The following is a 17438-nucleotide window of genomic DNA, read 5'->3' on the forward strand; positions in this document are numbered from 1 at the left end:
TGTTTCAATGAGTTGTCTTAGGTTCAGGATTTGTTCCCGTGTACCTTTATCCCTTTACAAACCCCGTTTGTTCCTGAGGTATTTGGTATTTAGACAGGTTTTTAATCTGTTTTTGGTGATACGCAACAAGATTTTACTAGCATGTGTTATTAGTGACAGTGTGCGGATAGTTTTCACATCTGGTAGTAGTTCCTTTTTTGTGTAGCGGGATATAAATTGAGTTACACCAATCAGATGGCCATTTTCCTTTGTTACCTAGTAACTGTAGTATTTCACCTGGTATTGAATCAAAGCCGGGGATTTATTTCTCTTCAGTTATTTAATTGCATCTTTGACTTCAGCGAGTACGACAGTAGGTTCTCTAGGGTAGTCAGAGGGCCATTGATTTTCTGCTGGTACCTCGTTATTTTTATATAGCTCACTACAGTAGTTTCGCCATGTTTCCAATATTTCGTCAGTATCGGTGTTTAGATTACCTTCCTTATCTATTACAGACGACGTTTGAGATTTAAATTCTCTGGTAAGGTACGGCACTTGATTTTATATTAATGAAGGAACCTCCTCCGATGTTTTATGTGTGTAATAATGAACTAACGGTACATATTAATAGGCTGTCCTCTCTATGTACTAGAACGACAACAACAACAGTTACCTAATACCTTTAAAGAATGTTTTTTTAAGTTAAAATAATACATAGTTCTAATATTCTCATTTTTTTACGTAACATTGGATTGAGTAACCAAATTCAATATTTAACTTTTTGTTCCTCTTTCACATTTCATGTAATCTAATAACCCTTTGTGGTTGAAGCAAATTGTAAATAAATAAAACAAGAATAGCAATTAGACAACAACTGAACTTTCATGTGGTGAGATCCGGTCTAAACCAAAACATAATGTAAAAAACAATTGCAATTTTATGAATTACGGATCAAAAATTTTATGACGAAAAATTTTGGTGCTTATCTGCATATTGTACTGCATAAAAATCTAACATGAATACCGCGAAATCAGATCAACATAAAAGTTGACAAATAAATCAATAATACATTTATTTAATAAAAAACCAGTGTATCATAAAATCAAGTTACAAATTCATTGTGCACTCGTAAATGTCTCAGAACGTTGTCGTTTGTTTTTATTAAACATTCACGTCGTATTTCATCCGGAAAATATCGTTGACAATACGAATAAAAGAAAGTATTTCTGGCTAGGGAAAACAGATCAATTTTCCACTTCAGATTCAATAACATGTTAAACAGCAATTTTCTTTGACTAACAAGATTTTATGGAGTAATTATGCATTAAACATCTTTGATATTCCAAGTACATCGGGTTGTTAACTTGTTCCGCTTCAAATATTCCAAAACTATCAATTTGGGATATATTTTAGTTGAACGACACTTAGAAATATCAGCTTTTAAGATAAACAAAAATGTCTAGGAATATTTTGTGCGGAGAGTCCAATGGTTCCTTATGACAGGTTTTACATTGACTACTATATTTTTAAAATATTTTTTATTATCCACAGGGAAAATGAAATTCCTGTAGTTGACTGTATACCATAAATCATAAAAACTTTTTTTTAAATCCTTTCTAAAAGGTATATATATTCTAAAATTGCCATTTCGGGTTACATCACAGAACATTTTGGACTAATAGGTCCATCATCAGTGCAGTTACCAGGTATGCATGAGGGGAGCCACTAAATATATGGGTAAAAACCCTTTAAATGATATATTATCAAAATTGACATAATTTAAACGGTTTTTACCCATATATTTAGTGGCTCCACTCGTGCATACCTGATGATGGACTTATTAGTCCGAAAACGTTCTGTGATTAAACCCGACAGGGCATTTTTAGACAAAGGATTTTTTAAATAGTTTTTACATATTTTTTTTACGTTTGACTGCCATTCCCGAAATGGTTCTCAAAAACTGCAAATAAACTGTACATGTTGTGGATGTTCCTTTTCCTCAACATAAGACGAGAATCAAACTTCTAAGTGGTTGATTATGAAAGACTTTAATTAATTAATCTTCGACGGAGCATGTACAATTCGATGTTGAAGAAATAATAGATTGTGAGTTTAATTATTTTTATTTTATTGGAGCACAGTTAATTTTACAAACGCTTTTATTTTATAATTTGTCTTGTAAATAATTAAGTTTAACTGACCACATTGCTATGTCGAGTACGTACGATTAATATGTAGTCAAAGTATAGTGTAAGGCGAGATATGTCGTTTTACGTAGCGCGTGATCTGTTGTCCGACTGCGGACTAGAGAGAAAATCTGTTTGTATATGTAGATAGCGCGTAATGTGAGTGTCCTACTAAACAGAAAATAGAGAATAATATTCGCGGAGAAGGCGTGTAATTAACTTAGGACGAGAACATTATTGTAATAGAGCGTCGAGATAATCATCCGACTGCGGACTTGAGAATATCATGTTACTGCAAATTATACAGCAATTTATAGGGATTCTTAACAAGGGGAAAATTAACGATCTTTTCATAGCTTTCTAGATGCCAATTCAAAGCAATAATATGTTCTACTATAATATGTTTTTTATGATCGACTATTAAGAAACCTTTTAGTAAAAATATAACGATAAAAAATACAGGTGTATGGCTCGAATTGTTTCTTCATAACCATAAAATAAATTTTAACCTAGATTACTTACGGATACATTAGCACTTTGGGTATCATGTTAATAAAAAACAGTCTAATTTTTATATGCAGGTGTGAGAGGGTCCCTTCAAATTGTTTGTTTTGGAGCAACGGATCGGAGCCAATATATATTATGTAACTATTATTTTCTTAGATGAAATGGCCTTGCTCATATGTTTTTTTTTTTAACTTGACGTAAATTCACTGTTGACTAGAGTTTGGCGATAAGATTAATACTATTACAGGAATTAATGTTAAACTCAACAGTCTTCCGGTTTGAACCGCGACGATTATCATTGCGATGCTTAGATAACTTCTTCAGGGCTTCCGAGGTCTCGTCTAGTGTTGTATCAATCGCGATTGATTCGTTCGTTTTGATTCAATCACTTCAAAATATTGAACCGAATCCCGCTAGTTCATAACGATCCAATCGTATGGTGACAAAAATCTATTGATCCACCGCCGACGGTGCCGATCGAGATCGAACCAAAACAAAATCGCAAATCGCACAGCCAATACTCTACTCTCATTACTTTCGGTCCTCGGTCGTTCCTCACTTGCGGCGAAGACCGATGAATTATTAAAAAATTAAAATACTACATATTGAATTAAGAATTGCGTGCAAGGCAGCGACTTAGCTTCAGACCGGGAGTATTGGAATTGGAAAATATTCTATCGCGCCTAAGCGATTGCTTTCGGTTGTGTTAATAGTTATTAGGTAGTTAAAATCATAAAATATCGCAAAATTAAAATTTTCACAATGGCCATAAATATTTATATTTTAATGCAGGCAGTAGTTACACTAAACACTTAAAAACAAAAACATAATAAATTCTAGCTTCTCGAATATTTCTTACGAATCTAAACCTTACTCGCACTAACATAAACGTATGAAGGACAATGAAGGTGAATACACATATGTATATGAAATACGGTAAGCAATACTTTTCAGTCGATTCAGCTCAATCAATCGGTTACTCGTTATTTGTTTTAAACGGCAACGAGTTAAAAGTATTGAAACGAAGGAACGATTGAAATGATTCGATCGTTTTCAGAGTCGGTCACTGATTGATTCGGTCCTTGTAAAATGAACGATTGACACATAACTAGTCTCGCCCATCTAAATGACCCGTCCTCTATTCCCAGTACCAGTAATGCATTGATTAGTGACCAGTGTAGTAGTGTATGGAGGCTCAGGAGACTGAGACCTCGGAATCCCTGGAGAAGACATCGAATGTCGAAAGCTCGGCGCAATGATAATCGACGCGGTTCAACCTATATATATATATATATATATATATATATATATATATATATATATATATATATATATATATATATATGGTATATATGGTATATATGGTATTTGTCTAAAAGGAGAATCTATAGAAGAACTTTTGGCTTAATTTCAAGAAAACTCACTGACTTTAACGTAACTCTGGAGGTTTCATAGAGATACTGGTGATAAAGGATGAGCTAATTGATGACACATCGCGAATTGCACCATTGCCATAGTTCATTAATTTTTATCCGTATGATGCCAGTAATTCTGGAAAGCTAATAATAATGTAGGATTTTCAATTTATAACGATTTTTCGGAAAATGAAACGATATAATGAATTCAAAATACATTAGTATATATTTTTGTGACAGTGCCAATTTCTAATGCCAACACACAGTTTTCCTCGATAGAATTTAAAGCTGTTGTCATTTGAAAAGCGTTGAAACGGTAATGTTCGATACGTACATAATTCACTTTGCTCCGTGCATTATCCAGTATAGTGAATCTTTACCCAATTGCCTCTTAAATTCAACCCTTGGTTCACCCACGCGTAATTTAATCACTATAAAAGAACTAGAGGTATCGATAATACATATAAAACGAGGTCGAGCATTAGGACCAAGAAACATTGATCAGTTGATAGAAATGGATCAGCCGTATTTAGTGAATTTATACCCGTGTTGAACTAATTTCCCATTTGATAGAAAAGCGTCTGAAGAATCGAATGGAACATAACATATTCCCGTTGAATAATAAAGGAGCGGTGGCGGCAGGTGAGAGCCGGGCAACAACCCTAGAAATATGATGTATAAACAATTAATTGTATTTCATATTCGCAATTTTCTGTTGAAACTTCATTCGCTTTTCTATTAAAACTTTATTGTATTAAAATATATTTACAAAACCGGACTAAATTTTACAATAATTACATTTGTTTTAAACGTCAGGTCTGATTTCATAACGCTCGATAAAGGCATGCGATTACTATTTTTATATACTAGTTACCCATACTACTTAATTGGATAGTTACCTATGAATAATAGTCCAAAATTTATGTTTTAAAATTAATCAATGCCGTGAATGAATTATTTAAGAAATAACAAAAGAAAAAAAATCACTTACCGTAACTAATTTCTTCAATCTCTCTCTTGTATAGACTTGTCCGATTTCTTCACCAAGAAGACAATCCAAAAACTTAGCGACGGGATATGACAATGGGAAAGTGACTACCATTAAACCTTTGGTTAAGATGATAGTTTTAGCACCGATTTCTAACGCATGGCGAGCACAAATGGCCTGGAATGGAAACAAATTATATTGTTGCGAATTTTTACTATTCTTAATTGTTCTAGTTTACAGAAATACTAAATATTCTACATTACATTTATAAAATTATATGAGTTCTAAAAAACTGTATTTTCGTCACAACAGTAAATTTAAAAATATGAAATATAAAATTGAAGTTAAAAAGACTTTCAACTTTTTTTTGATCAGAATGACCAAAGAGCTCTCTGCAAAGTTTCAGCCAATTTAACTGAAACCACTTTTACAGTACCTACATTCAACCAACTTACACCTCTAAACGATTAACGGAATTCGCAGAAAACCTTTCGTTGTAGTAAAAGGCACCGTAAACTGCGCTGGTGTTCTCCATAATGTTTACCACTTTGCTAAATTTTAGGTATAAAATAAATATATGTGTCATTAACCCATTGTTCATAGTTTTTTTTAATAAATAGTATTCTTGCATAATGATATTTAACGTAAATTTCTTTACTTGTTTAATAATTTTTTTCTGAAATAAATACTACCGTGCTAAGGATAATTTATATTCAAAGTAGATATACAAAGTACTAAAATATCACTTTTAATTTTTGTTAAAAAATACTTCGGAGTAAACAAAAACATTTTGTCAATTTAAATGGTGGTAAATCCGTAAACTAATTTTTCGAAACCAAATTACAGACGCGCTGAAATCAAATCTTAACTGTCTTTTTCCTTTTATTCCGGTATACTCTTTATAAGTACTAAATTCGCTAAGGATTTTTGCTTAGTTGAGGAAATATGTTGTGGAATGCAATTTTAGATTCCCCATCTCTCTAATAACATCATTATCAACGTCTGTTTTGCCTTGCAATTCTTAGAAGGCACAGATTAAAGCAGAAATCTGAATTTGGTTTCGAAAAATTAGTTTACGGATTTATTATCAGATGTCGCTATTTGCGTCCATACGAAAGATTTATTTTCACGTTCAGAGCGTCTGTGAATAGCCCTTCTGAAAATCCCTGTTAGGGTGAAATACGTATAAGCGGATATACAGACACACGTTACGTGAAATCAAATCTTAACTATCTTTTTCCTTTTAAATGGTGGTGTTTAGATTGACCATATGATTGTTAGAGTGTATACCGTTTTTGAGACGTCTGCGATAACGGGTTAAAGTTAGAGTTTTGGTAAATGCAACTTTTTATTTTCAAATGAAAATACTTGTACTAAAAATAAAATAATTGTGGGAAACATTTTAATTTGTTTATGTACGGTTTCCAACCATTTCTAAGCTTTTTATCAAACATAATTAACAGTCAATACACGAGGAACAATCATTAACAAAAGCGTGCAAATACTAGCATTTGCAGATGATGTTGACATAATCGCAAGATCAAGAAGAGAAATGATAGAGGCATACAACCAAATAGAACGAGCTGCACAAAATAGTGGTCTTAAAATCAATCAGACCAAAACAAAATATATGCAGGTAAGAAAAAACGCAGAAATAAGGCAGCCACAAAATATAACAATAGGAGAATACAACATAGAGGAGGTAAAAAACTTTATATACTTGGGATCCCTAGTCACGTCTGATAATAACGTTACGGAGGAAGTGAAGAGGCGAATATTTATTGCAAATAAATGTTACCATGGCTTAATTAGACACCTAAGATCAGATAACGTCGCAAGAAAGACAAAATGCCAAATATATAAAACCCTAATAAGACCGGTACTCACATATGGCTCAGAAACCTGGACACTTACTAAAAGAGAGGAAACGTTGTTAGCCACCTTCGAAAGAAAAATCTTGCGACACATATATAAGGGCACAAAAGAAAACGGAATATGGCGAAGACGATACAACTCTGAACTATACAAAATATACCAGGATCCGGATATTATAACATTCATCAAAATAGGACGGCTGCGTTGGATAGGACATGTAGAAAGAATGGAAGAAGGCGAAATACCAAACAAAATATTCAAACAGATGCCAGTAGGAAAAAGAACAAGAGGAAGACCGAAACTGAGATACTTAGAACAAATAGAAAATGATATAACAACCTTAAAAATAAAAAACTGGAGAAAAAAAGCACGAAACAGATCGGAATGGAGAAGAATCCTAGAACAGGCCAAGACCCAAAAAGGGTTGTCGAGCCAGTGATGATGATGATGATGAAAATACTTGTACTAAAAATAAAATAATTGTGGGAAACATTTTAATTTGTTTATGTACGGTTTCCAACCATTTCTAAGCTTTTTATCAAACATAATTAAATTACAATCGGCATTCCTAATGATCATTAGGCTAATTTGCTTAATGTGTTTAGGATCTTTGTAAGCGGTTATATTATATTTTACCTCTCAAGCACAACAGTTAGAAAGTTTCTGTCATATTGATCTATACTCTTCTTCTTCTTCCTCTTTACATTCTGCTTGTTCATTGTCGGATTAATAACTCTATAGAAGGTTGTCACTCCATCTTTTGCGCGGTCTTCCGATACTTTTTCTGCCGATTGGTGACTTATCTCTTGCTATTTTGATGACACGGGTCTCCTCTACTTTGCTTATGTGGTTATTTCATTCGTTTTTTCTATCTTGTGTCCATTCATTTATACACTGTACGTTACATTTTCTTCTAATGTCTTCACTTCTCTTTCGATCTCTCAACGTATTTCCTGTAATTCTTCTCAGTACTCTCATCTCCGCCGTTTCCAGTAGCCTTTGCGTTGTGGCTGTGTCGGGTCTTGTTTCTGAGGCTTATGTCATTATTGGTCTTACACTGGCTTTATAAATTCTTGATTTCATCTCAGTGTTACTGTGTCTGTTTCGCCATATAGTGTTATTAAGGCATCCTGCCAGTCTATTTGCTTTTTGTACTTGATCTCTCACTTCTTTGTCCAGGTCTCCATAGTTAGACAGTGTAATTCCCAGGTATTTTATTTCCATTACTTGTTCAATACTGATGCCATCAATTTCTATTTTACATCTGGTTGGTTCTTCGCTGACTACTATTGTTTTAGTTTTCTGAGATTAGATTGTCATATTAAATTATTTTGCTCTTATGTTAAATCTGTGGACCAGTCTTTGCAGACTATCTTCATCTTGGACTATCAATATTGCGTCGTCTGCGTAACATAGTATTTTGATTTCTTTGTTTCCGATTCTGTATCCTCTTCCTCTCTTAACGCTTTTCACGATTTCATCTATGATCAAATTGAAGGGCACGGGGCTCAATGAATCCCCTTGTCTTATTCTGCTTCCTATTTCTGTATGTTCTGTAAGTTGTCCATCTATTCCGACTTCCATTTTATTGTTTTGGTAGCTGTTTTCGATAGTTTTTATAATATTTAGGGGAGCTTCTCTATTATACCGAAGATGGATTACATCTTTGAGTCTTACTCTGTCAAACGATCTAAACTCAGTATATTGTAATTCAAACGTGTAGTTTTAAGTGACCATCATGCCTAGACGTAAGTTAGATATTGATGAATTAATTGCAAATGTGCATAAATACTTTACCATGGAAAGCGACAATGGTAGACCTTTAAAGTCATTATTATGTATAAATTAACGCGTTTGTGACGCACTAGACTACTAGAATGGAGAAAAATTTGCAATTCGCAATACTTTGTATCGAATGCGTGAAAACAATCAACATGTCAGTTTAGATACTTTATTGGCCAAAATAAGAGAAAGACAAGTTTCTGAAATTAAGAGGACTAGCCTTTGGAAAGTATTAAGAGATTTAGGATTTAAATTCAAAAAAGAAAACAATAGGTTATTTTATGCGAAATAGTAGTATGTTTCACAAAAAAATTAAATTTTTGAAAGAATATACTAGACTTAAATCTGAAAATGCAACATTCGTATACTTAGATGAGACATGGATATTTGCAAAGGGTGGAATTAAAAGAATTTGGCAAGACGACAGCATAAAATCAATAAAACACACAGATAGCGAAGACAAATGACACATCATTATTCATGCAGGAGGGAAGGAAGGCTTTATAGAAAACACTGATTTGATTTTTTCTTCAAAATCAAAATCTGCTGATTACCATGAAAACATGAATGCATATATGTTTGTTAATTGGCTTGAGGAAAAACTGTTCCCTAGTATGAGTGAACCATCAGTTATAGTTTTAGATAATGCACCTTACCATTCGGAGATTTCGGAGAAATAACCAAAACAGTCGTGGAACGTACCGAGCATAAAAAATTGGTTAGTTAAAAATAATATCAATTTTCCGGAATACGCCTTCAAATCAGAGTTACTGGAAATTTCGAAACGTAATGAAAAAACAACAGTTTAAATAGTTGACCAAATTGTAATAAGTTATGGACATCAAGTACTACGGTTACCGCCGTATCACTGCCAGTTTAATCCCATGAAACACATCTGGGGTATATGTAAAACGTATTATGATAATCACGTTGGATGCAGTGGATACAGTGACGATGCAGTTAAGGAAATGTGGCAAGAAGATCTTAAAACTGCAACTCCAGAAATATGGGCCAAAACTGTAAAAATGTGAAAAATTAATAGAAGAGTGGTGGATCCAGGAAAATAAAATTAGTGAAATTAATCCAGTGATTATTAATTTACCTAATGCTAGCGGTAGTGAATTTAGTGACGATGATGATGATTGATAAATTTAAATAATCAGTAAGTACACTATTATAATGTTATTTACAAAATAACTATACAGCAGGTTAACCATTATATTTATACATTCATTATTAGTCAAATAAACAATAACATTTAAAATTCCATTTGAATTTTTGCTCCTCATTTTATAAATATTAACTGATAATACAGTCAAAAATATTCTAAACAAAGTAATTAATTAAAAAGATTATGAAGAACTCCAGTGTAGTTTACCGTGCCTTTTAGTACAACTAAAGGTTTTCTGCGAATTCCATTAATCGTTTGGAGGTGTAAGTTGGTTGAATATACTGTACATAAGAAAAGTTTCGGGGTGCTTTGTAGTCAGAAGAAAGTCGTCGCGTCATCAAGATGGGTTTGATACTTCTGAACATCACTTAAGAGCTGGGAAAATTCAAGTCTCATCAGCACCATAAATTTTTATAGAAAAAATTAAATTATATAATAAATTATCGTAGATTGAATTTAATCGCAGTGAAATCCAACTGCCGAGACAACACATGTTAACAATTATTATTATCAATCGTTACTAAAACATTTTTTGCATTTTGATAGCTATCATATACAAATAAATGTCATAAAATAATTATATGACAAAAATTACAAACCTGAGGTGTGATTTCACCGACAAGTACAATCAATAAGGTGGAGAAAATGACAGCAACTAGACCAGATGTCAAATCATCCAATAATACTGTAAATACGGAGTTCACAGCTACATTACCCAGCAAAATGGAACACAGCAGATAATTGCCGTGATTTCTAACCGGTTGTATAGCCTTTGCATATCTCTTTTCATCGGGAGTACCTGTAATGAAAAACGAAGAAAAATTGTTATTATTAGGCTTAGGGCAAATATACTTATTAACAAACCTAAAAGCAAATATGCACTGATTTACCAAAAAATATGCATTTATTTTAAAAGATATGCATACCGGCGCACTACTTTAATCCTACACGAATTGGCTCCCAAACCCATACATGAACTGGCTCCCGCCCATTTCGAAATTCCCAGAAATTGAATTACCTTCTGAAACTTGAATTTTGAGGAAAAGAAGCATAATATATACCAGAAATTAGAAATTTAGTCGTCAACTATAAACATCAACAAAATCTAAATTTATCAAACAATATTACATTGAACCTTATAATAAAACATAATTTAAAAGTCCCGATGACCAAATTCGGACTTCCACAAGGAAAGCGTCCGTTTCTTACGGCTCTCCACCGCGAGGTGAACTCATTCTCAAAAATCTTAAAAGATTCTTGTTTATTTCCTGCGTAAATATCTACGCGGAAATAAGATCAAACGAAAGGGTAATTTGTTTATTATAAACTGACTGACATGATATACGGGGTGAAACGAAAATGCTACAGTATTTAATTAAAATTTATGTATTTTACTTACCAGTATTACATAATATCTTCAATTCAGTCTTGTCCAGAGACATTAAACCCAAATTAAGTCCCGAAAAGCACGCGGAGAAGCACAAACAAACGAAAATAAGAAGAAGAGTAGCCCACAATGGTATTTTCTTGTCGTGAATTTTGATCTGATTCCATGCGTGCGATCCTTGATGAGTAAACGTCTTGGATGAGTCATCGGCTCCATCTTTAGCGCAAAGGTAATATGGTTCTCCGTTAGGTGATGCAGGAAGATTTATAACTAATCTTGCAGATGTTGGTGTAAGTGTGGAATTATCAATCTGAAACAAAAGAATACTCCAATAAAATATGACTTTTATAGCTATATTTGGAAAACATACAAACAATATATGTACGCTCTACAATTATTAATGCAGGACTTTCTGATCATGAAGCAGTATATCTCAGGTTTAACACTTTCAAGTGATAAATAGGCTTGTATTTTCAATAAGGCATTTTCTACAATTACAAATAAGTCAAAAAATCACAAAACTTGCGACTACCAAAGGTATCCGCATATCAGCCAAGAAAATGCGTTCACTACTGTACATCAAGAAATTTAGTATTAAGGTCTTTGTCACTGAATATATTGCCAAGTACAGAGAAACCTATCTAAAACTTATCAAAACAGCTAAAAATATGGTAAAAATATTGCAAAAGAAACTTGATCCATAATAAACGATCTTCGAAATAAACCTAACACAGCTCAAACATTTTCTCTTCCAAACTCTGAACATCTAAATGAATACTTCGTTAATGTGAATAAAAATATTACATCAACTATTTTGCCATAACAAGATCCCATTTCCTATCTCCCCAATTCAAAAAAGGTCTGAATTCATTCTTTATAAGATCAGTTGATAAATCTGAACTGATCCAAACAATAAATAGTATCAAAAGCAAATCTTACTGTACTCGAGTTCCCTTTTGACAATCATCAAAGTGTAGCTCTGTGTACCGATTCCTTATCCGCAATTCATTCGTTAAAAAATATTTACAATCAACATCATTTAGTACAAAAAATATTAGAATCGATCCATCTCCTCACTTCCCGAGGGACTTCGATAACAATAATATGGGTGCCTTCTCATATCGGCATCCAAGGAAATGAGATGGCTGACAGCGCTGCAAAAGAAGCATCTACATCCAACTATATGTCTACAACATACAGCTCCAAGAAGATTTAAAATCAAAATTCAAAAGGAATATCCAAGACAAGTGGCAGAAACTTTGGATCACCAAAAACACAAAGCTCAGAGAAATACAACCTAATGTTTACAGCTATTTATCCCTAGCATCTCTGAACAGAAAAGAAAAGATAGCAATACGAAGATTGAGAATAGGACACACACGTTTGACACACGGACATCTTATGTCCTCTACAGACCAACAGTTATGCTCTCACTGCAACGATATTCCTATCACCGTCAAACACATCCTCACAGAATGTCAGCACTACCAGGCCACCCGCATTGCCAACAATATAACCCATAGTCTAGAAGAACTTCTGAACTGTTCAAGCCGACTCAAGAGCCTAATAGACTTTTTAAAGACTTCTCAATTGTTTAACAAAATATAATTTACATAATATTTTTATTCTTCACAATTGTAAACTTTGTATCATAACTTTGTAAGTACTATTGTAAATCTTTGCTCCCGTGTCAATGACCTAAGATGTTGAGACACGTTAATTCGAAATAAAAAAAAAATCTTACTGTAGTACTGATGGACTATCCATAAAAATTTTCATAAATCTCCCAAAAAATGTGTTGGAAGTTCTGGTCTCACTAATTAATGATTCCTTTGAAAAAGGTATAATTCCAGAGTGCCTAAAGACAGCCATTATTATTCCTCTTCATAAGGATGGTGAAAAATCGAATGTCTGCAACTATAGACCTATTGCCTTACTACCGGTACTATCCAAAATTATTGAGAATAAAAGCCCGGCTTACGTCCTTTCTCGTTGAAAAAAACATTTTATCACAAAGTCAGTTCGGCTTTTTATCTAATAAATGTACCAGTGATGCTATGTTTTCTGTACTACATGAGGTCTACCAAACACTGAACAATAATCTTTCCACTGCCACTGTTTTTTGTGACTATGCCAAAGGTTATGATTGTGCTCACGATATTTTGATAAAAAAACTAAATTTCTACGGAATTCGAGGTATTTCTTTGAATTGGCCAATCTTACTTGGAAAATAGGAAACAAAATCAGTATTAGATCCTCTACTTTTTCTTATCTTTATAAATGACATCACTAACTTAAAAATCGATGCAAAAATTTTTCTTTTTGCTGATGATACCAGTATCACCTGGAGGATCTCCAATATTGCAACTCCTCATGCAATTATAACTTCTGATCTACTTAAAATAAAAACCTGGTCCGATTATAATTTACTCTCTTTTAACGTGGTTAAGACATTATCATTTTCCTATAAAGGACATCTTCAACCCTTGCTTCTTAATAACAGCAACTTTAAATGGTCCCTTCATATCGATTTTTTAAGTAAGAAACTAGCCTCAGCCTGCTATGCAATAAGATCTGTTTCGAAGGAAATCAATTTAGCATCTTCCAAAATAACATATTTTTCTTTGTTCGAGTCTCATCTTCGATATGATCTTCCTTTTTGGAATTCTAGTACAGCTGCCCAATCTGATGTTATTTTTAAATTACAAAAAAGAGCAATACGGTATCTTTTTGGCCTCAGCAGAATAACATATTGCAGAAGCTACTTCAAAAATCACAGGAGTTTAACGCTTCCCTCTTTATATATTTTAGAAACTGTTTGCTTAATTCGTAAACACCTACATGTTTTCCAGCAAGACCTACTCATGACTACTCCACCAGAAATTCAACCTTTGATGTGTATTTACCGATCCCGTCCACTGAGTTGGTAAAGAAATCCATATTATATTCGGCAAAAAAATTATACAACCATCTCCACGCGTGTAATTGACATTCAAATTCGCCGGTCGCTTCAAGCGTTGTTTCTGAGAGACCGGTTCATTCTGCACAAAAAGTGCTAATAAACATTTTTGTTCAAAATTACCTCAGCTACATTTTTTATATGAAACATTTTTTCCTGCAGCGTACAAATTCTTGGTAAATCGATCTTTCGGGGATCGCCGGGGGATAGGAATGGTAAACTTTTTGCATCTTTTTTGGGGTTCCCAAATTGACATTCTCAGCAAAATTCAGCTTCTTCCTGTAGTTTTTAGAAATCAAATCCCTGACGACTCTACTATTAAGAGACCTTCAATCTCATCTTCAATATTATAACTCATAACAAACAAAGGGGAATTTGGAAAATTGGTATGTAGTTCTGTCTTGCTTGCGTATAAATGATTTTATGCACATTCTGGGGAATAATGGAGACATCACTATTGTAGATGTATTGTTTGCAACACAGCGATCAGCTACTCAGTTAAAGTTTTTATATATAACTAAATTCTACGTTGATAGAAAAAAGATCTTAAATTATGACCAATATAACCAACCACTTTTCTGTATCTATAACCAACAATCAGACACACCTTCTATTAATCATATCTACTTAATTATATTACCACAAACAGGGTATACAAAACCAATTATTAACAAAACTGTCATTCATATGAATCGCAAGCATATTCAGCCATATAGAATTTCATGAAGCAACCCAATTCAGAAATTTATTATTTATCATAACAGGCCTAGTTATTGTCAAGGAAGTTAGATAACAGATAAAAATTGGTCAATTTATGTATTCATATTTTTTATTTATTTCAGTACATACAAAGTTTAGATTTCAACCAAGCAAAATAGCAGGCAAATATAAATTTATTCGAAAAGATCTTTTTTGTGCAATTTTAATATTTTAAGATTTATTTTTTTGTCGTATAAATAATCCAGAACTTTTTTGAATAGGCTGAATACACAATACAATTTATTTAGTATTGGGAACTTGTATTTTTCATAAATAAAAATATATAAATATAAAAACAATTAAAAATTATATTTAAGACTTCAACTAGACACCACAGAGATAAAACAGTGATTTTTGAATATAATGCCTTATTCAAGGCAGAAACAATGGACTGGCGGCGATCTGATAAACCCCCCTACAAAAACGACAGTCGTTCAATTCATTTATTTTGATGAGCAGAATATAACAACTCTTAAAACGAGAGGTTAAATCGACGTTCAAAGTAAGAAAGTACGACTCAATATTTTATAGAATAGGCAAGCAGAATATGCAAAAAATTGTAATTAAATTATTTACCAGAAATATCTGATGAATCAGATTGCAAGTTGACCAGGTGACCACTCGAGAGATCTAAAAACATGTCTAACGGGTCAACGTTTCGCCTGAGGCTTCCATAGTAGAGTAAATAGACTGGCAAAAGGCTTCTAGAATAGATTTTCGTGGGCACTTTATTGCTAAAATGTAAAACCCATTTTTTTTGGTTTCTAATATTTTTGTAATGCAAAATCACTTGGTCGTCCAAAAATCTTATTGGGAGGGGAGTGGTGGGGAGCCTTACAAAAAAAAAATGCATTTTTTTTCATCGTTTTTCGGATGAACAATATCCGAAAATTCATTCCTCAAATTTGCATACCTATCCGGACATTAGAAATATTCTTTTTTTATTTATAAAAATACGTTAAACCATTATTGTATATGGAGCGCCTTCATGCAAAATCACTTGCCCTGAAAACCCATATTTTTAAAATCGTTTACCTCGCTCTACCTCGAAAAATATTGGGTTTAGCAAAAAATGGCTTCCTATAAACGTTCTGGATCAAACATCAGAGAACATGTGGGTTTTTTTTTTAATTTTGATTGGATAATTAGTTTAAAAAAAAATTTAATAAATCGAATGTCATGTCACGACGGACAGTGGCGAACGCAGAGATGCGAGGGAGGGCGAAATTCCTATGCTATAGTCAACCGCAAATCGACTCTACTGATGGTGATGTTGTTACGGTCGTTTTTACCTCGAGACGCTGGTTGTGTTATATGGTTGTCAACAAGTGTATCGTTTTGCATATGTGCATTCTTTTTCATAAGCTTTGTTTTTAGCGCGAAATCCACTGAGATTATTATAAGTGACACATAATGAAGTTCTTATGTGTTAATTATATTATTAACAGTGATTAATTTAAGGTTGACTTATTGGCAAGTTAACAATATTTAGTACTTACTTATTATTACAGTTAGTATTTTTTTGTATCCATCTAGAAATGGATTTAACGAACAGCAGCAGCTCTGACAGCGAACTTGAGTCAAAAATCAGATTAAGGCTTGTTTCTTTCCATAAATCTGATGCCGAACAAGACGTTTTTATTCAAAAGGTGTGTCTTATTTGTTTGGAAGGAGGAAGGCTGGTTAACTCTAAAGAAAGATCAAAAAAAACTTTTACTGAATGCACGAGCGAACGTATGAAAAATTGTCATGAGAATAAATACATGCGGCATATATTCTCAAAGTTTGATGATCTAAAAAATCAAGATTTTTTAAAATGGCACAAAAACTGTTATAAATCTTATATGAGCTCAAAGAACATTGCCTCGTACAAGTCAAAAAATACTAAACTACCATTTGATTTTCGTAGAGACGATATTTTTCAAAAACGGCCCTTGAACCGCTCCCCTCCCACTACGATTTTTTTCGACGACCAAGTGGTTTTGTCTTACAAAGATATTAGAAACCAAAAAAAATGGGTTTTACATTTTAGCAACAAAGTTCCCACGGGATAGCACAATAGGATCCTGTTTAAACTTTACTACCAAGGAAGTTCCAGAACGATATAATATATGTATATAAACAGTTAAATTAAAATCGTAGAGTTAGTTGGAATTATAAATTGTATTGTAAAGTCTAAGATAAATTTTGTATCGTTAAGTAATAAAATAATATAAATTATTGTGTTTTTGATATTTATTGTTGTAAATTGAAATACGTGTACATAAATAAAAGAATAAATAAATTAATAAAAAATAATAAAAACACTACACTGTGATAGTCTCTGAAGATGTCTGTGTGTCTGTGGTATTTAAAGAGCTTGTCTTTGTAGAGTCAAAGAATATAGACGCATGTACGTCTATATTCTTTGGTAGAGTGGTAAGAAAGGTG

At 33.0% G+C, this 17438-nt stretch overlaps 1 protein-coding gene across 1 annotated transcript in view; it reads right to left on the minus strand.

Moving 5' to 3' along the window:
- Positions 1 to 17438, minus strand: part of uex (metal transporter uex) — a 167242-nt gene that overhangs the window by 102638 nt on the left and 47166 nt on the right. Inside the window, exons 3-5 of the mRNA XM_072537983.1 lie at positions 11303 to 11600; positions 10503 to 10702; positions 5079 to 5252 (exon numbers count right to left, since the gene is read on the minus strand). Coding sequence (XP_072394084.1) covers positions 5079 to 5252; positions 10503 to 10702; positions 11303 to 11600 — 672 coding nt within the window. The remainder of the gene's footprint in view (positions 1 to 5078; positions 5253 to 10502; positions 10703 to 11302; positions 11601 to 17438) is intronic.

Source organism: Diabrotica undecimpunctata, chromosome 7, assembly GCF_040954645.1.
Source record: "Diabrotica undecimpunctata isolate CICGRU chromosome 7, icDiaUnde3, whole genome shotgun sequence".
In the NCBI taxonomy this organism is placed as follows: domain Eukaryota; kingdom Metazoa; phylum Arthropoda; class Insecta; order Coleoptera; family Chrysomelidae; genus Diabrotica; species Diabrotica undecimpunctata.